The sequence below is a fragment of the Palaemon carinicauda genome, chromosome 30 (genome assembly GCF_036898095.1).
Source record: "Palaemon carinicauda isolate YSFRI2023 chromosome 30, ASM3689809v2, whole genome shotgun sequence".
Lineage (NCBI taxonomy): Eukaryota > Metazoa > Arthropoda > Malacostraca > Decapoda > Palaemonidae > Palaemon > Palaemon carinicauda.
In genome coordinates, this window is record NC_090754.1 from 72,241,357 (window position 1) to 72,262,897 (window position 21,541).

Here is a 21,541-nt window from a genome sequence, read left to right on the forward strand (position 1 = left end):
CTAAACAATGAATAATATATTAAGCAAAATATTTCCCTATCCCCCCTTTCATAACTTCATATGCTCTATATATTATGATCAAAGGTTAAGCTGTCACAGACACACACATGTACTTCCAACAATTCTGCGTAAGTAGTATATTTTTTTTTACATAATTTCTACCAGTTTTCACCTACATCTTAACATCTATTGTTTTCACTTGGCCAAATTACCTCAAACCCCATGTCTTTTAAATTATACAATCATCCTCTTCCCTTTTTAATAACTCGGCCATTCCTCTACTTAAGAATCCTTTTGACCAACCATACACATATATAATTTCTCATCAATATCAAAGTTATTTTATTCAAATTCAACAACTACCCTTTATCATCATAAAGCTAAAAATAACCCAAAACCCCATTTCTATACTGTAGTTTAACTCCTGCTTCCTGAGTATTACTTTTCTCATTCTTAAATATGCACGGATCCTGCCATTGCTTTATTTACTTCATTATTATTTTTTCCTCCAACCCTAACATCTTCAGTTACATTCATCACTACACTTAATTCTTCCTTAAATCTTGTCATTAATAATTCCATTTTTTCAATACAATTCGTGTTTTCCTCCTTTCCTACCATCATCAATTACAATCATCACTACAGTTCATTTATCCCCTCATCCTACCATCACCACTTTCATTCATCACAATTAATCCCCTCCTCCATCCTACCATCATAAAATCCATTCGTCACAATTCATTTTTCATCTCGCCCTACCATCATCATTTCCATTCATTAAAAAAAAAAAAAAAAAAAAAAAAAAAAAAAAAAAAAAAACATAAATCGACAGCAGTCTTTCCTCGGCCATCCTTAACTGCATCATTATATTGATGAATTATAAGAAGAATTATAAGAAGAAATAGAAGTGCTTCCATATGGTGTTTCTGTGATGTTACAAGTTTGCTAAAATCGTATATCATTTATAAATTTTATTATAGTTTATTTCTTTGTTTCCTTTCCTCACGGGGCTATGTTTCCCTGTTGGAGTCCTTGGGCTTATAGCCTCCTGCTCTTCCAACTAGGGTTATAGCTAAGCTAATAATAATAATAATAATAATAATAATAATAATAATAATAATAATAATAATAATAATAATAATAATAATAATAATAATGATAATAATAATAATAAAAACTACGAAGCGTTTCGAGGATAAGTCCTTCCTCTTCTTCAGGTAGAGAGACATGCAGAAGAGGACCCGCACCATCCTGAAGAAATTGATCAACCTCAACGGTGGCAAACTTCGTATACCACAGGAACGCCAGGAGTACATCAATATCTCGGGGTATACCCCGACTCCTGCACAGGAACAAATCCTCAAGATGGGCCTCAACTGCCACTACGTGACCAGACCAAGGCCCACTGATAAACGCCTCGAGGTCGAGCTGCTACTTGACTCAATCCTCGCCCTTCAAGATCGTGGCACCCTGCGGACTACTGATGCCCTCCAGCCCTTGCTTCTTGCTGAGGCCCTCACTGAGAGGGGTCGTTACACCAGTGGTATCGTCACCCAGGATATGAAGGCAGCTGCCAAGGAACTTAAGCAGGTTGCTGGTGTTACTGTTCGTAGGGCAGACAAGACTGCTGCCTTTGTGCTTATTGACACAGAGGAATACCACAAGAAACTCGACGACATCCTGGCTGATTCCTCAAAATTTGTGCGCCTCACTAGAAACCCTATCGAAGAAATCAAGAAAGAGGCTAACAAAACCATCGAGGCCGTGAATGCAGCAACCAATGCCATGCACCTACCAGTTATTTCAGGGGATTTCTGGCCGGGCTACCTTTATGGCAATGTGAAAACCCACAAGCAGGGCAACCCCCTACGCCCCATTATAAGTCAATGCCCTACTCCGACTTACCAGCTTGCCAAACGACTGAATGCCATCCTGACGCCCTACATTCCAAATCGTTACTGTGTAGCTTCATCCACTGAATTCCTGGATAAAATTAAGGACTCTACGTGTGGACGAAACCATAGACCTTATCGCAGATAGGGTCTATAGGGACGACTCTACACCATCTCTGAACATCCCTGAACCAGCCCTTCGGACCCTCCTAGCCATCTGTACGAAGAGGGCCCCCTTTACCACTCATCGAGGGCATACCTACTTACAGAAGGATGGTGTAGCGATGGGCTCACCCCTGGGAGTCCTATTCGCGAATTTTTACATGGGAATTGTAGAAGAGAGAGTGTTCTCCCGTGTAGAATGCCCCTTTCTGTACTTTAGGTACATAGACGATACCTTTGTGAAAGCGAGATCAAGTGATGAAATCGAGACTTTGAGGAAGATGTTTGAGGACCATAGTGTACTCCGTTTCACCCTCGAACACAGCCAAGATAATCGCCTCCCGTTCCTGGATGTCCTAGTCACCTCGACGGAGAATGGATTTCGGACCACAGTGTATACCAAACCCACAAACCTAGGCATGTGCTTGAATGGAGACAGTGAGTGCCCCACCCGATATAAGAGTTCTACCATCAAGGCTTACGTCAGGAGGGCCCTGTCGCACTGTTCCACCTGGTGCGACACACACAAGGAACTGGACCGAATATCCCAAGTACTTGTCAACAATGGATTCTCCAATAAGCACGTCCAAAAGGAAGTCAGGAAAGCAGTAGACAAGTGGTACGAACCCGACCCCGCCGAGAGAATCGACAGTAGCAATAACATCAAGCTATTTTACAAAGGACATATGCATCCGAATTACCTGCAAGACGAGAAGGCAATGAAAGAAATCATCAAGAATAATGTATCCCCTACTGAAGACACCCTGAAATTGGACTTCATTATATATTACCAAACGGCCAAGACGAAAAGCCTTATTATGAGGAATAACCCAGCGCCCCCAGAGCAGGATTTCTTAAAGAAGACGAATGTTGTCTATGCATATCAATGCCCTATCCGTGGTTGCCGTAAATTATATTGGCATGACAACTATGCGTCTTTCCAAGAGAATTTCTTGCCACGTACAGCAAGGGGCTATAAAGAATCATGCCCTACAAAGACATAACACCCCTATTTGTCGAGCTGATATTGTCAGTAACACCAAGATTATTGGTAGCGCCCCAGATGGTCGACGTCTACGCATCCTAGAAGCTCTACTGATACAGCGAGATAAACCCACCCTTAATACGACCCAAGAGATGTTTTTGTTACCATCAAGCCGTCGTATTGATACATCAAGAAACCCGAATTTTGACGCCGAAGTAGGAAATGATCTCAGCCACGTGGGACACTTTTCTGAGCGGGAGAGCAGCCTGGCTGGCTCAGAGCGCGCCTCAGCCAATCAAAACTCAGGTCCCCCGATGACGTCACAGACTGGTGTTCCCGGCCGAGATCATCATACACCAGGCACCATACCATATCAGCTCCGATCAACCAATGAAAACCAATGAAAATTCCAGCCCTTTCACTTGTAATCCTGATCCTGGGTATAAATACCACCCGACTGCAGCATCCACCTCACTCTCTACCTGAAGAAGAGGAAGGACTTATCCTCGAAACGCGTCGTAGTTTTTACTATTTTGTACCAAAAGTTTTACTTGTATTTTGTGAGAATATACTTGAAAAGTCTTCCCGATTTTGTCATTCACCCGACTGATGAATTTTTCAAGTCTGCTGGCTGATTGCAGCGCTCTAGAGAAGAGAATTATCCGGAAAATAGAAAAATTGGATAAGAAAATAAACTCTGCCGATGCAGCCATTACTTTTAACTCAACCTGCCTAAAAGAGGGTCTCCTACCACAATAATAATAATAATAATAATAATACTGATGATAAGAGGAATAATAATAATAATAATAATAACAAAAACAATAACAATTATAACAACAACGACAACAATAATAATAATAATAATAATAAAATGTTATTAATAATAATAATAATAATAATAAAAATAAAAATAATAATAACAATAATAATAATAATAATAATAATAAAAATAGAAATAATAATAATAATAATAATAATAATAATAATAATAATATAATAATAATAATAATAATAATAATAATAATAATAATAATAATAATAATGAATTATTTACAAATCTCTTGAATCTCTTAAAGATCATCACACACACACGCGCGCGCACACACACATACACACACACATATTTTACGAAAAAATCTTTGACTTTGAAGACAATTATCTAGTAATCTTGAAGACCAGTTCCAACTGTCTCCAGATACCAGAGCGGATTCTGGAGTGTCTTCAGAGATTTTAATTTTTCCAAAATATAGCTGATTCTGGTCTCTCGATCCGCATGAGTTTAATATGGCAGTATTAAAAGCATTTATCGTGAGCGTGTTGGTGTGTGTGACCGGAGCCCTTTTTGGAGGAGGACTCCACCTGAAAAACGCAGCAGCTTCGGCGATACAAGCGCGGAAGGCTGCCTGCGAAATTCCTATTAAAGAACTCGGGGGACAGCTGAGGACTTTGCAAGAGTCCTTCGTCTACAGATGGTTTTCGTGGTTCCTCCCAGAGGCGCCGCGCTTCCCAAGAGACTGTGGTGTTGCACCTGCCTCGCAGGATTCAATCCTCGGAAGGTGGACGCGAAGCTGTCCTATTGTCGGGGGCGTTTTGAGAGCCGCCGATGAAGTCGAACGGTGTGAACTCGGACTGATGGAAATGCAGAGAGAAGCTGAGAGATTCAACGAACAGCTGAATTCGAATTGGCTCCTTCGAAAGTTTCTCCCCGAATTCCAACTTGGAGGAAGGGAAGAAGAGGGCATTTCTGTCGCCAATTCAAACCATTCAATTTACATCGGAGCAGCTCTTGCAGTTTCCGTCATGGCTGGCGGGATCTTCTGGGCTGTGACCAGAAAGTCTGAGGAAGAAAGCAAAGAGGATGAAGAGGAGGATATTGGAAAAGTGGAGCGAGAGGAAGATGACGAAGTCTGCAGTGATGAAACCGAAGAGGAAAGCACATTCGAAAATGAAGTTTCGGATGAATCTTCGGTGGAGGCTGCTGCAGATGAAGACATTTCTCCTCAAGATGAGATTTCACAGACGGAGGAAAAGAAGGAAATTGATGAACTCGACCAAGTCTGCAGTGATGAAACCGAAGAGGAAAGCACATTCGAAAATGAAGTTTCGGATGAATCTTCGGTGGAGGCTGCTGCAGATGAGGACATTTCTCCTCAAGATGAGATTCCACAGACGGAGGAAGAGAAGGAAACTGATGAACTCGAAACAAGTGAAGAAATTTTTAGAGAAAACTCTACTGAAAAAGAGCCAGTGCTGGAGAGCAAAAAAGAAGAATTCTTCAATAATGAAACTGATGAAGAGGTCGGAATCTCACAGGAGGAAGACGCTTCTGCACGAGATGATATTTCTTCCGAAGTTGAACAAATTGCACAGTTGGGAGAAGAGGAGAACATTATGGAAGTTGAGGAAATATCTGAAGAACTTGTCATTGAAACCTCTTCTGAGAAAGAGCCAGTGAAGATGGCTGAAGCAGAAGAGTGTTACAATGAGGAGCCTTCAGTCAAAGAGGAGAGATCGGATCGTGAGGAGAATCCAGAGGAATCCAGCGGAGAAGATCGGGAAATAAACAACCCGGAAGGATACAAAGCATCTAACAACGAGGACAAAAGTGTCTTGGAACGTGACACAGAAAAATTTTCATTTCCTATCCCTCCCCCTCCACTGGCATCAGGCAGAGACAGATCTAAACCAGAGCCTCCAAAATTCCTAACGCTCAGTAATAAACAGAAGAAGAAAATTATCAAGGTGGTTGACCGCATGAACAAGGTCAAGGAACCTCACGAGTTACTGGGCTGCTCGAAGAACCCAACTCAAGAGGAGGTCTGGCAGTGCTATCAATCCTTCATGAAGAACTGGATCTCTGAGTTTGGAAGCTTCGCCTTCCACAAGATGAAGGGTTATGGCTGCGTCGGTCGTCTCCTGGAGAGGGTGACCAATTCCTACTTGATGCTGCGATCTTTGCCTGAAGAGATCCAGGAGATCAATTATATCATTGAGGATGGAGACGCCTGGGACTTCGCTGAGGGATGGGGAGCGATGATGAAGAGAAGGACACAGCGAAAGGAGGAGGATGAAGAAGAAGACTGGGTACCAATGAGCACTTTGGAGGAAGAGGAAGGAGATGAGTCTGAAGTTCTTGCTGAATGGGAAGAAACAGATGTTCCCACAGCAAACGAAGATTCCGAAGTTCTCGCTGAATGGGAAGAAACAGATGTTCCCACAGCAAGCGAAGATTCAGAAGTCCTTGCTGAAAAGGAAGAAACAGATGTTCCCACAGAAAGAGAAGATTCAGAAGTTCTTGCTGAAAGGGAAGAAACAGATGTTCCCACAGCAAGCGAAGATTCCGAAGTTCTCGCTGAATGGGAAGAAACAGATGTTCCCACAGCAATCGAAGATTCAGAAGTCCTTGCTGAAAGGGAAGAAAAAGATGTTCCCACAGAAAACAAAGATTCAGAAGCTCTTGCTGAAAGGGAAGAAACAGATGTTCCCACAGCAAGCGAAGATTCCGTTCTCGCTGAATGGGAAGAAACAGATGTTCCCAAAGCAAGCAAAGATTCGGAAGTCCTTGCTCAAAGGGAAGAAACAGATTTTCCCACAGAAAACAAAGAAAGAGACAATATTCAGCAAGCAGTTCGTGAAGATTCACAGGAAACTTATGAATATTCAGAATACAGATATGTTAATGGAGACGCAGAAGAAAAAGAGGTAGAACAAGAGGATGAATATTATGAAGAAGGGTACTACGAAGAATATGACGAAGATTACTTCTATGAGGAATCTCTCTTAAGAGGTTCTGGCGTACACTGGGATTAAGCATCTACGTGGCTAGGATCTGAAATGACCAAGGCAAACCAAGACAGTAGGACCAAAAAGAGCCTTGAAGGACCACCAGGGGAGATATGATTCTCCCTAAATAGGCCCTAGGATATTAGTGTCCCAAAGGCACATGGATCAGTGATGCTCTGCCTTACAGCCCTGGAAGGACGCCTGGCCTAACTGCCCAGCTTGAAGGCCACTTGGGACAACCCAGAGGACAGGCACTGCAGAGGGAAGAGATTTTGCTTTTTCTAGTATGCTATGTACCTTGATGGGGTGTACAGGACCTTTGTCAAGTGTACAATGGTAGGATATCGGGATCTATTCTTTCGGATATCAACCTTCGGGTGGTTCTGGGGGAATAATCTAGAAGACCGGCTCTGCAGAGGGAACTAGCTGTTTTTTCTAGTACGCAGTGGACTTGTCCTCATGCGTTGGTTCAAGGCCCTTCAGCTGGGGAGGGAGGAGCGACGTCTTCTCCAGGGAGGTTTGTCTGCGGAGATTAGCATCCAATGTCTCCAATTGGATGGTTTAAAAAAAAAAAATACAAAAAAATACAAACAAAAAAATAAAATTAAATAAATAAAATACAAAAAAATACAAACAAAAAAATAAAATTAAATAAATAAAATACAAAAAAATACAAAAAAATAATTACAAAAAAATTACAAAAAAAAATAAAAAAAAAATAAAAAAAAAGGTTGGGAGGGAGGGTCGTGAGAACCAAGCCTGAGAACGGGCTGAACCCGCCTGATGAGCCCTTTGGTAAGGGCGAAACCCTTCTAGGTGTAGTAATAGGCTATATAAATGGAAACAGTTGAATATATATACATACACATTCATATATATATATATATATATATATATATATATATATATATATATATATATATATATATATATTTATATATATATATATACACACACATATATATATATATATAAATAAATATATATATATATATATATATATATATATATATATATGTGTGTGTGTGTGTGTGTGTGTATGTGTGTGTACAGTATATCCACTGGAATTCATTTATGGTAATAGCTTCTAAATGAGAAGAGATTCGAACTCCTATCACTCAGCCGGAACTATGCCTGCGAGGACTCAACCAACTGAGCTATCAAGAGAGATTTGATAGTTAAGTTGGTAGAGTCCTCACAGGCATGGTTTCAGCTGAGTGGCAGGAGTTCGACTGTCTGTTTAGCCAGAAGCTATTACCTCAAATTATTTTCAGTGGACATACTGTATAGTCTCAAGGTAGAATTCAGTATTAAATGTCACTGTTGTTGATATTTACATATACAAATACATATACATATACATATATATATATATATATATATATATATATATATATATATATATATATATATATATATATATATGTCGTGCATAATATGAGGAACTACCTAATTTGCAAACTAGGCAGACGATTTGCCTAATTTGCATATTAGGCAGTGGCGTTGCCTAACTTGTAAACGCATTTTAATACTATGCCTAATTCATAAACTAGGCAGCCTAATTCATAAATTAGGCAGCCTAGTTTATGAAATAGGCAATGTGCTTAGTTTGTGTATTAGGCAACTTTCATTTGATATCCAATAGCTCCTATAGCACTTATTCATTATAACATATATAGTTAATTATAAACATCAACAAAGTATTAACTAATTATTAACCTTTTCGATATCTGCACAATGTATTATGATATGCATGCTGCTTGCACAGAACTAAAATGGTGAAACAAAAACATCTATCAGCCAGTTCTATTTTACGAGTGACAATGGCTGTGGCCTAAAGTTGGATTTTTCTTTCAGTGACATCTTTTTGTCATGCAGTTCCCTGACAGGAACACTTTGTGAAACCTTGACCACCATGCAATTAGTGCAGGGTGTCAATTCGTCCAAATGGAAGAACTGTGTCTTCTTTAACGATGTTTCATCTCATCATTGCATTGTCAGCTTTTTTAAAGCTGGTTTCTTGATATCCAATTGTTTATAATGCCGTGGGCCGTTCCGATTCGGGGTGTCATTTCAGACTACAATCATTATGCCTGTTATGTTCCTACAATCCTATCTTCCCTGGTCAAACTCATTCACTGGTAAGAGAACTGCATCCTTTTATTGGAGAGGCACAAGTTGAGTGCGAAATTATGAGGCATTTCTGTTCTGCGTTTCTCTTGTCCAGATGTTGCATCTTTTCTACAAGCCTCCAATGAGGACAATTGCCTGCTCATGCTTTGCGATGTTTCTCCTTCAGCATCAAAATCCCTTTCAGAAACCGTAACTTCTATAGGGCCTCCAGTGTCGTACAATTCTTCGTGAATTTCATTGCCATTGTCGTCGCTGGTGTGTTCCCAACTGACGGTGGCTAACTGCTCAAGCTCCTCTTCTCTTTCAAGCTTCTCAATGATATATTGTGGCAGACTTGTCCTTTCCAAACCCGTTGTCCTTTTTCGACCACAAAAGATTTCCAAGGGTGTTCTGTTAATAAGGTTTCTATGTGGGGATGAGTTTATTTGAAGCATGACAAATAGTAGACCTTCTGCCCATTGAGTCGAGTCATTGTCATTCGTCCAGGCCATTCGTCCAGGATATCAGCATCTGCTTAACATCGCAGTTAGATTTTATTGATAACGGAAGGTATGAATTCTCTTTTGTTTTCAGACTGGAATACTACAGGTGGGGTCATCCATAGAAAAAAAGAAAAAAAAAAGCAAATTATTTAGTATGCTATTTCTGCTGCTGTCTTGGACTTTATAGACTTAAAGATCTGGAAATTTGAGACATTTTCATGATAATTTAAAACATATTTAAAAACACGGTCAGGGTTTGATTCCATCACGAGATCGACTTGTCCTCGCTCAGCTAAAGTGTTGCTTTTCAAAGACCGTACGACAATTCCCTTATTTGGTTTTGTTTTCTTTTACTTGTGTGTTTTACTGAGAGAGAGAGAGAGAGAGAGAGAGAGAGAGAGAGAGAGAGAGAGAGAGAGAGAGAGAGAGAGAGAGAGAGAGAGAGAGAGAGAGACTCACCGTGATCATTTTTTTTTTTATTCCACCAACTTTGATTACTTCAAATTTCTCTTTTAAATAATATGTTTTCTTCGTGGTGGTCCAGCAAGTCCGGCGACAATAACCTGGTACATTTCAGCATATGTTAACAAATACGTTTGAGATTTAATGTCTTATAGACTTGATCGAGTCTTTCTCTAAATCAAATTTTGTCGTCAGTCATCTTAGATGTATTGATAGCTGGCTAAGCACTGAGAAGCAGTGAGTAAGTAAGAGTTAATGAGGAACAACGAGAGACGTTTTACTAGAAACACTGAGAACAAAATAAAAGAGAGGTTAGGTTTAACAGGAAAATGTTACATGGCTGCCTAACTTTCAAATTAGGTAACTTGCCTATCTAACAAACTAGGCTACCTGATTTATAAACTCGGCTGCCTAGTTTATGAAATAGACAGTTTTAGAAGGAGTTTGGAAGTTAGGCAACATTAGTGCTTAATATACAAATTAGGCAATTCGATACCCTAGTTTATAAATTGGGCAATTCTTCATATTTGGCACGACATATATATATATATATATATATATATATATATATATATATATATATATATATATATATATATATTTACTGTATATATATATATATATATATATATATATATATATATATATATATATATATATATATATATATACAGTATATATATATATATATATATATATATATATATATATATATATATATATATATATATATATATATATATATGTACAGTATATATATATATATATATATATATATATATATATATATATATATAAATATATATGTATATACAGTAAATGCACATATATATATATATATATATATATATATATATATATATATATATATATATATATATATATATACATACATATATATATACATATATATATATATACATATGTATATATATATATAATATATATATATATATATATATATATATATATATATATATATATATATATACAGTATATACACTACCGCTAGAAAGTTATGTTGTCCTATGACTGGCCAGACATTGAATCCTTCTCTGGATCATTCTCTCTAGTTACGGTTCACTTTCCCTTTGCCTACACATACACCGAATAGCCTGGCCTATTCTTTACATATTCTCCTCAGTCTCATACACCTGGCAACGCTGAGTTTATCAAACAATTTCTTCTCTCAATGGGTTAACTACTGCACTGTAATAGTCCAGTGGCTACTTTCCTCTTGCTAAGGGTAGAAGAGACTCTTTTAAGCTATGGAAAGCAACTCTTCTAGAAGAAGGACACTCCAAAATCAAACCATTGTTCTCTAGTCTTGGGTAGTGCCATAGCCTCTGTACCATGGTCTTCCACTGTCTTGGGTTAGAGTTCTCTTGCTTGAGGGTACACTCGGGTACACTATTCTATTTCATTTCTCTTCCTCTTGTTTTGCTAAGGTTTTATAGTTTATATAAGAAATATTTATTTAAATGTCTGTTCCTGAAATATATTATTTTTCCTTGTTTCCTTTCCTCACTGAGCTGTTTTCCCGGTTGGGGCCCCTGGGCTTATAGCATCCTGCTTTTCCAACTAAGGTTGTAGCTTAGCAAGTAATAATAATAATAATAATAATAATAATAATAATAATAATAATAATAATAATATATATATATATATCTTTATATACATATATATATATATATATATATATATATATATATATTTATATATACACATATATATATACATATATATATATATATTTATATATATATTTATATTTATATATACATATATATATTTATATTTAGGCTGAAGGAACGTAGAGAGTAGAGGTCCCCTTTTTTGTTTTGTTTCATTGTTGGTGTCGGCTACCCTCCAAAATTGGGGGAAGTGCCTGGGTATATGTATGTATATGATGTATATATATATACATATATATATTTATATATACAAATATATATACACATATACATATATATACAGTATATAATATATATATATATATATATATATATATATATATATATATATATATATATATATATATATATATATATACTGTATATCATCATAATCATCAGACGTTACTAGTCCACTGCAGAACCAATGCCTCAGACATGTCCTTCCTTTTTTTCTATTTATGGTCTTCCTATGCCAGTACACACCGCAAACTTTCTTAGTTCGTCAATCCATCGTCTTCCCTTCCTTCTCCCGGTTCTCTTGCAATCTCTAGGGACCCATTCTGTTATTCTTATTGTCCATCTATTGTCTGTCATTCTCATTATGTTTCCTGCCCATGTCCAGTTCTTTTTCTTGCATGTTGTTAGAATATCCTTTACTTTAGATTGCTCTCATATCCATGTTGCTCTTTTTCTGTCTCTTACTGTTATTCCCATCATTATTCTTTCCACAGCATTTCAAGTTGTAACTGCTTTATGTTCTAAGGCTTTAATAAGACTGCAATTGTCTGATGCACAAGTTAATACTGGTATGACCAACTGGTTAACTAATTTTATTGTTAGAGAAATTGGCAATTTAATTTTCATAATCTAATTGTATTTAACAAATACTGTAATATATATATATATATATATATATATATATATATATATATATATATATATATATATATATATATATATATATGTGTGTGTGTGTGTGTGTGTGGGTGTGTGTGTATACACATCCATTCGCTTTTCCTTAAGACTGTACCTCAAGGGCGTTGCTTCATTCCAACGTCGTAATAAGATAAAAATGAATATGCATATTTCAAAGGGCACACAACGACATTGATACTCTACTTTCAATGTAGCAAGAACTAAGGACAGCATAAAAATCATTTCCGGCATTGCACCTTGCGTAACCCTAACGAAATACGTGACTTCAGTCATCCATTTCATGAAATAATAACCAACGTTTCGCTGTTTAATTTCAGAAAATGCTCTCATAAATTGTATACTGGAATGAATCACAATGCTAGCTGTAGTCACTCTAGAAATGATTAATTCATTTATATTTCCATTGTATGAGAAAATTAAAAATGATTAAACTACTGTATTCCGGTATAGCATGAATAACCTTCTGGCCAATTCATTGTTATGTGGAACAATATAACACTAAGTTTGTCAATATATGACAAAGGGAGTTCTTTCAATCATTGCGGGCTATGACTGATTGGTGTGTGTGTGTGTGTGTGTTTCAATCATTAGTCAACAGTGAATACCAACACACCCCACAAAATAAAACAGGAAAAGATAAAAACAATGCAGGACAAACCTGTGTCTTTCAAAATAAAATAATTCTCCGAGATTCAAATGTTTATGACCGACAAACTTAGCGATACAGCATTAGGCCTATAAACTCGTATCGTCTGCTTAAAAAAAATGTAACCCAATAGTACTATGTCTGGATTTCGTTTGGTACGTCGTTGCTTATTATACAACAAATGATTTCGTTGGATCCTGCATTGCAATGCGTACAATTTCATTTTTGTAGGAAGGGTATCGTATCTGGGTCAATTACATTTAATCTATAAACAATTAGAAAAGAAATATGAAATTCCCGTAAACTGTCCGGGTACGATTAAAAATTATAGCGAGAACCTTCATAGCATTTACCCTCCCACTAACAAGCTATAAGATTAAATAATCTCTTTATAATACAGTATTCTTTATCATTCATCCATTACAGAAAGAAGACATGGAATAACTGTGTATGGCAATAATGTCACCTTACTTATCCTATAGAAAGATCATGATTAACTCAATCATTGCAAAATTTCATAAGAAAAACAAAAAATACTATTTCTCCAATAAAAGGGCTAACAATGGAAATAGTCAATGATAACCGTAATCACACAGTCTAATCAACTAAAGGACAAATATAAACAAAAGTAATAGCGAAGTACGACACATTGATCTGGGAACATATCATATCCTCACATAAACATTCGAATGATTGAAGACATTAAGGCTTTCAAGAGGAAACTGAAGACTTTCTTATTTTAAAAAAATCATACAACAGCTTTCAAGAAAAACCTGAAGCCTTATCTCTTTGGAAAGTGTTATAATAGTGATCTGAAAACTATTAAGCCTGAATACAAATGCTAGCGAATAACTGAAAAGATACAGACCAAATATAAACTGGAAAGAAATTATTTTCACACATCAAGGACCGCCTGAACAGACTCTTAGTGTCTGATGGAGGCCGAGAAATGAACCCGTAAAAGTAAAATCAAAAGTAAGTGATGATTCAACAGTAAATGAACAATACGTGATCTGAAACGATAAATACTCGGAACGAATAAGGTAAACCGACAGCTGAGGTCCTATAAGAGAGTAGGGTTCTCCTGCTGTATGGGACCGGAAATGCAGCCATCAAACTCGCACATAAAAATAAAAGCTTTTTATGTTCAAATCTCAACTCTCACAAACTTAAGGAGTTCCCTTCAATGAAGCGGAACTTGAGCTAACATGTGGCTACTACTGTTCAATTTTGTAGCCGCCAAAAAATCCATCTAAAACCAATTCAAAATACAGTATCCAACAATTACAGTATATTTTTCTACCAAAAGTACTAATAACCAATAATGCAGTACTTTCGCGACGAGAAAATAAGCCTTCTAATCAATAAAAATTTATTTACAAAGTAATAGCAATTTGAACACTCACCCCTTCATTGGTGCTGAGGCCTGCAAAAAATAAAACAAATATTAATTACAATTTGGTAGTGTCTGAAAGAAGTTTACAAAAGAGGGGAATTCAGCTTATTAAATTTTTGCTTTAGTACAACATTGAAAAATTTAAATCATAGCAATAAAACCATTTTCTCCTGTCATGAACAATTCCCTTCAAATTCTGTGGCTTAAAAACCACTAATGTTGTAAATGAGAATTTTTCTCCTTTAAATGTTAAATCCAGTTTAAACCCACAGATGCATCTTAAGAAGCAGGTCAACCACCTATCATTTGTATGAAGTACAACAATTTATGGCTATTACAACCCTTTAATTTCACAATACTGTAGACCTTTTGACTGGCCAGACAGTACTACATTGGATACTCCTCTCTGGTTACGGTTCATTTTCCCTTTGCCTACATACTGAATAGTCTGGCATATTCTTTACATATTCTCCTCTATCCTCATACACCTGACAACACAGATTACCAAACAATTCTTCATCACCCAAGGGGTTACTGCACTGTAATTGTTCAGTGCCACTTTCCTCTTGGTAAGGGTAGAAGAGACTCTTTAGCTATGGTAAGCAGCTCTTCTAGGAGAAGGACACTCCAAAATCAAACCACTGTTCTCTAGTCTTGGGTAGTGCCATAGCCTCTGTACCATGGCCTTTCACTGTCTTGGGTTAGAGTTCTCTTGCTTGAGGGTACACTCGAGCACACTCTCCTATCTTATTTCTCTTCCTCTTGTTTTGTTAAAGTTTTTATAGTTTATATAGGAGATATTTCTTGTTGTTACTCTTCTTAGAATATTTTATTTTCCTTTTTTCCTTTCCGCACTGAGCTATTTTCCCTGTTGGAGCCCCTGGGCTTATAGCATACTGCTTTTCCAACTAGGGTTGTAGCTTAGTAAGTAATAATAATAATAATAATAATAATAAACGTAACTAGAGGAGCGCTTCGTAGAGAGCATACATTCGCCACTCCTAGAAGTCTTATTTAGCTCTTAACTCCACTGCGTACTTGTACTTCGATGCATACTGGGTGTTCGTAAATTTGAGTCTTGGTTATAGAGTGATTCTGTATTAATATAACACATTATTCATACACATTCAGTTTACTACCCTTTTCTAAAAACTATGACTTTTTTAGGCCATGTAAATCAAGGTAAATAAAAAATTCAAAATGCATACCTGTTTAAAACTTTTAATTACAAGTTTTGCCACTTCGATAGCAGCTGTCACTTGAAGGTCATTTATTTCTGATTCCCATCAAAACACTTGCCAAACTAAACAAATTGCTTACGAGCCAAAACTTATAGATTTTCTAAATAATTTAGAGCAATCCTTTTTACTGAACAGTCGTTAATATTTTCACAATAGGTCCTTAAAATCAAGACTCAAATTTACGGACACACTGTATTTTCTTCAAAATCTAATGGATTAACCTTTGTCCATACCTCACATGTCAATATTTCGTTGAAATCTGTTCAGTAGTTTAGAAGTATTGTTGTTCACAATTTAAAAAATCAAGCTAACAAAGTATTTGCCAAAATATTTAACATTATGATTATTTTTAAAGTACTGCTCCATACTTGTACTTTGACGTACTTTATCCAAAATGTTACAGATCAATCCTTGGGTCATACACAACATGACTACCAAGTTTGGTCAAAATCGATACGGTAGTTTTTGTGTTACATTGCTCACACACACACACACAAAAAAAAATAACACGGTTGGATACATACTGGTGAAAGCAATACTCTCAGGGTTCACTTCCGTACAAATTAGAGTCTATAATGAACATTAGGTGCTCTTCCAATATGTGATCTACCGGGCTGTTTCTCTTCCAATACGTGATCTACCGGGTTGTTTCTCTTCCGATATGTGATCTACCGGGCTGTTTCTCTTCCAATACGTGATCTACCGGGTTGTTTCTCTTCCAATATGTGATCTACCGGGCTGTTTCTCTTCCAATACGTGATCTACCGGGTTGTTTCTCTTCCAATATGTGATCTACCGGGCTGTTTCTCTTCCAATACGTGATCTACCGGGTTGTTTCTCTTCCGATATGTGATCTACAAAGTTGTTTACATTCCAATATGTGATGTACACAATAACAACCCATATTTCCCAAACAAACTTGCAAACTACGGGGTTTTTAAACCACGTAGTTGTTTACCCCTTAACTATCCATTATTAAACATTAAACATGGCAAAATATCTAGTTGTCAGCATTCCAGTATAAACCAAACAATCTTAAATTCTCATGGATTTTTTCATCAATGAACCCACTCATATTCCTTTCCATGATTAAATTACCTGAAAGCAAACTTGCTCATCAAGGTTCCGTTTCAGGTAAAATATTGGAAAAACAATTAAGAAGATGCACAATAAATAAAAACAAATAATTGTAAAGCCATTGTATTCTTAAGAGGCTTCATAAGTTGTTCCCAAGATTTAATCTACCCGGAATCAAATATTCCTTGGTATATAAATAAAAATATTGAATAATTATACAGGATATCTATGGTTAAAACACTACCTTATTTTCATGGATACATGTCATTTTGATTATATATAAAGTCACATCTGTTCACAAGTTTAATTCGTTCTGGGAGCGAGCTTGTAATCCAAAACGCTCGTAAACTAAAACAATTTACCAATAAGAAATAATGGAAATACACTTGATGTGTTCCACATGTCCACAAATAAACTAAGGCACTCATTTTTATGTTTCGTGATGGAATTTAGTACAGAAATCTATAATCTTTAACATAAAAAATGAATACAAATTAACGATTCACAATAAAAAAAAAAAGTACAAATTTTAAAAACAATTTGTATACAAACCAAAGTCATGTATAAGGGTTACTTCCTAGTCTCGTTTTCTCTACAACCTGACAAAGAAAAAGGGTTTGATTGTATCATTCTCATAGTTTCTAAGCAACTACTGCATATGCAGCGTAGGACACCTACACATGACGCTAACACACTCTCCTAGTCAAAAGACTTATGGGACGGCTGAGGAGGGATCTTTGATAAACAACTCAGTTTTTTATAACTAGGAAAAATAAAAATTGTTTTAAAATTTGTAGTTTATTCCTACGGGCATACAAACTTCCGAGTCATTTATATGGCAGTCTTCTGAAGTCTTGATTGAATTGTTAATAAACAAAATTTGGGGAATTAAACAGGATTTTGTCACACCCGACTTCTTTGCACTAGTAGTTGTAGAAGGAGACAATTCTTTAGAACAATTTGGCATTGCCAAGTCCCGGGGTGTGGAAACAGCTGAAGCAGTCCGACCACCCTCACAATAAAGGAATAACAGGGCTTGTATTGTGTCCTGGGAACTCTCTTGAGGAGATCAATGCTGAGGACTCCTAGGCGTATGAGGTAAGCCTTGTTTGTTTGAGCGAGCTGGAGACTGGTAATAAGGGTCTTTCTATATGGCTGCTTCGGTAAGAGAGAAAATGACAGGCTCAACTCTAAGGTTCCATAATCAGAAGTGTTTAGATACTTTGAAAGCTTGTATTAGAGATATTTCCAAGAGCAGAAAGATCTCTTCTGTATAATCAGATATGTAGGGTTCCCCACACAACACAGTCGTATGAGGTGAGGGAAATCTAAGCCTAACTAGGTAATCAGGGACTGGGGTTACTGATATTGGATCTGGCTCTGGGAGCGCAGCAGCTGTAGCCAAAGGATCTATTACAAGTACGGTATGTACTGGTTCAAGTTCATACTGTACAATATCAACACTGGGTGATAAAACATTAATAAAATTCACATGTCGCCATCATCCGTGACTGGAGCCTCGGTGGGTTCTTGACATGAAGGACCTGGTTGGGGGATAACGTTCATCCCAGAAACAAATTTTCGTTTCTTTCCACTGCTGGCAAAAGACAAAGGAGGAGAACAATCTCGCTTAGATCGTTCCTTGCGACGAGAACGATATCTCTCCCACTAATATTCACAAGATGATTCCACCAAACATCTCTTAACTAAGGCAAGGGGGACAAACATGGTACGGATAAACTTTAACCGAGCTCAAGACGGTACCGCAAGAACGACTATCACGACCTTGGCATGAACGCATAATATTCAGCTTGCTAGACATAACGCACTCACTTGCAACTCACAAATAATGATAGAAATGAAAGTGACAGTGAATATTAAAGACACAAAAGGCACAAGCAATAAGCACTAGGCTATAAGGGTATTACGGGCGAATACAGATGTCTGATCGCAGAGAAGTGAGGTACATACTCCCAACTTCCTGACCAGGAGTGTAGCGGTTACCGTCATGTGCAGACGTCCTACGCCGCATGCGCAGTGGTTGCTTAGCAACTATAAGAATGATTCATTCAAACCCTTTATCTTTGATTGTCTGATTGTAGAGAAAACAAGACTAGGAGTATCCCATATAAAATATTTGGAAGTTTTTATCTGCGTAGGAATAAATAGAAATACAGTACAGAATTGACAAACTAAGTCACACTCTACCTTTGAGGAGAGTCGTGGCTGACATGAGGGAGATGACTGAGGATAATTTCTTTTTTCACTTCTGACACTCTTTCTTACTCATCTTAGGGGCCAATGTCTAGATGCTATGCTCTACTGTACTGTTACTGTTAACATGACAGTGATCATTACTGATCACAATTCTAAAGAAAACAAGTTCACAACTTAACAAAGAGTACTTTCAATGATGGTTGCACAATAACTATAGATGATGCTGGTATGAGTGCTACTCAGAGTAACAGAGTTAAGGTTTGAACAGGAAGGGGGTGCAAGCTAAGGCGAAACAAAATGGCATATAAATCACGAACACTGCATGGTTAGCGCACGGGCACTGTATAACTGCTTCCTGCGCATCAAGCAGTTATTTCATCAGTACATACAGAGGAAAATTTTGCTTGTAAACTGATACAGTACAATGCTCATAAACAAATTTGCTTGTATTTAGTCGCTCATAAAAACAAGATATTACTGGACATAAGCAAACAATTATACAGTACTGTACTGTATTTAAACACTATCCTACAGTACCCCTAAACACTTCATGCCAGTAACAACAGGTAGAGTAATTTTCTCATAAAAATAAGACCTCTACTGTATACAAGTCAAGTACTGTACAGTACATTCATCGGCATTTTAGCTTAGGTTAGGATGTAGTCCCTGAGTATGGTTATGGAGGGCTGTGGAGGGTACAGATTAATCTAGTAAGAAACTGCATCCTACAATGGGTTAGCATATATCCCTAAAGTAAGGAAAAGTATGGTAAAGTAACTGTATATGCAGTGGTGTCTCGCATATAGGCACTGTGGAACGGCAGCATCCCCTATTTTATTTTGATAATACTCAATATAATGATTTTGTCTTTAATTCTTTCTATATACTTGTGAAATTTATAACCCTTAAGCTTAATGTCAGTAGCCATCCTCCAGTTTATGGAAAAATACAAACAGGGAGCTGTGCATTTCAAAGTTCCAGTTATGTGGTGTTTGACTTGTGTGCATGCGCGTGTAGGAAGCTGCATGCTAGGCTGAGAGGAGGAGAGAGTACTGTCGCTCCCACAGTGCTAACCTGAGTGTTTTGGTGGGAGATTTTTTTTGTGTGTGTTGTGCTAGAAACTGTGTACTATATTCTTGTTCATGATAAAGTGTAAAATTAGATTATTATCCTACTTCCACCTATTCTATTTGAATCTTTTTTTTTAGGTTCTTTTAAAAAATATTCAGTTCTCTTGACAATTATGACAGCTACAGTACACCAGAGACAGAAAGCTGTTTTTTAACATTGAAAACAAAAACTTTTTTAAGAAGCATAAGGGATTCGGAGAGACTAAACGTACTTGCAGGGCTTTCAATGGAGAAAAAAATCCTCAGTTGTCTTCCAGGGAACAAGGAGAAAACAATTGATCAATTCACACAAATTATAACAAGAATAATTAAATAAATCAAGCTTGAGCAGGAACAATCTTGGTTATATAAGTAAAATAAATTTTATTATGTTCTTTTAAAATTCTGTCAAGTTTCTGAATAAATTTTCTTATAGTATTAAAGCCAACAATTCCTGTTGGCACAGGCCATTCCCTTGGTCGGCCCGTAGTGTTTTTCTTATATCGGTTTGTTTCCTTATACACAATATTAAAACAAAAAGCTACAAATCTTGGGAGCAGCACTCCCACTAATATTAACCGCAAGCTGCCACTATGTATATGGTCCCTACTTAGATAGAACACAGCCTCAGAAATCTGGTTAAGGTAAAAAAATAAAAATACTCTATGAGCAAATGGCTCAGTTTTTTGGAAAGGTCAAGGTAAATATATACATTAAAACTGCCAGTCGTAAATATGGTGGAATATAGTTTTCCAGGTGTATTTTATCGAGTTTCAGATTTTGATATCCCTTGGTGTCGGATATTGGATAGTTTGGAGTGAGGCCATTTTTGCCAATGTCCAAAACTAAGAATTTTGTGGGTAAATAAAGTTATAAAACCACCCAAAACATGTGCCCGGAAAACCATATTTTACTCAAGAGACAAACATGATTACAATCATATCTGATATTCCTCACTTATATAACCTAACTAAGGATGCCGTGTCACACCTTGTTGGTTGGAGGTGTGAATCCGAGGTTATTCCCTTCAGTAGCATGGTTCTAGTTTTGAAACAGTTAGAGACTAACAGAAAGGTAGGGATTGGTAAGAAAAAAAAGAAAAAAAGAAAAAAAAAGTCAATTGATAATGAGGGAGGGGCTGATTGGTCATTTAGACGATAATATAATTGACGACCCCATTCTACTGATTAGAGAAAATGAGAAGGTAAGATAATTATTGTGAGAGAAAACTCTGTTTGTGAGAAATTTTACGCATAATGTTATTTGGCAATGAGGTGTTAGGGGATAAGAATAAATATTAGTGTATTTGCAGGCAGTGTTAATATGTTAATAAACTGTATA

At 36.8% G+C, this 21,541-nt stretch overlaps 1 protein-coding gene across 2 annotated transcripts in view; it reads right to left on the reverse strand.

The window, feature by feature from the left end:
* Ttc1 (Tetratricopeptide repeat domain 1) overlaps positions 1–21,541 on the reverse strand; it is a 538,489-nt gene that overhangs the window by 346,305 nt on the left and 170,643 nt on the right. For both annotated transcript variants that reach the window (XM_068354055.1, XM_068354056.1), the window contains exon 2: positions 14,567–14,586. In XM_068354055.1, the coding sequence (XP_068210156.1) occupies positions 14,567–14,586 (20 nt within the window). The remainder of the gene's footprint in view (positions 1–14,566; positions 14,587–21,541) is intronic.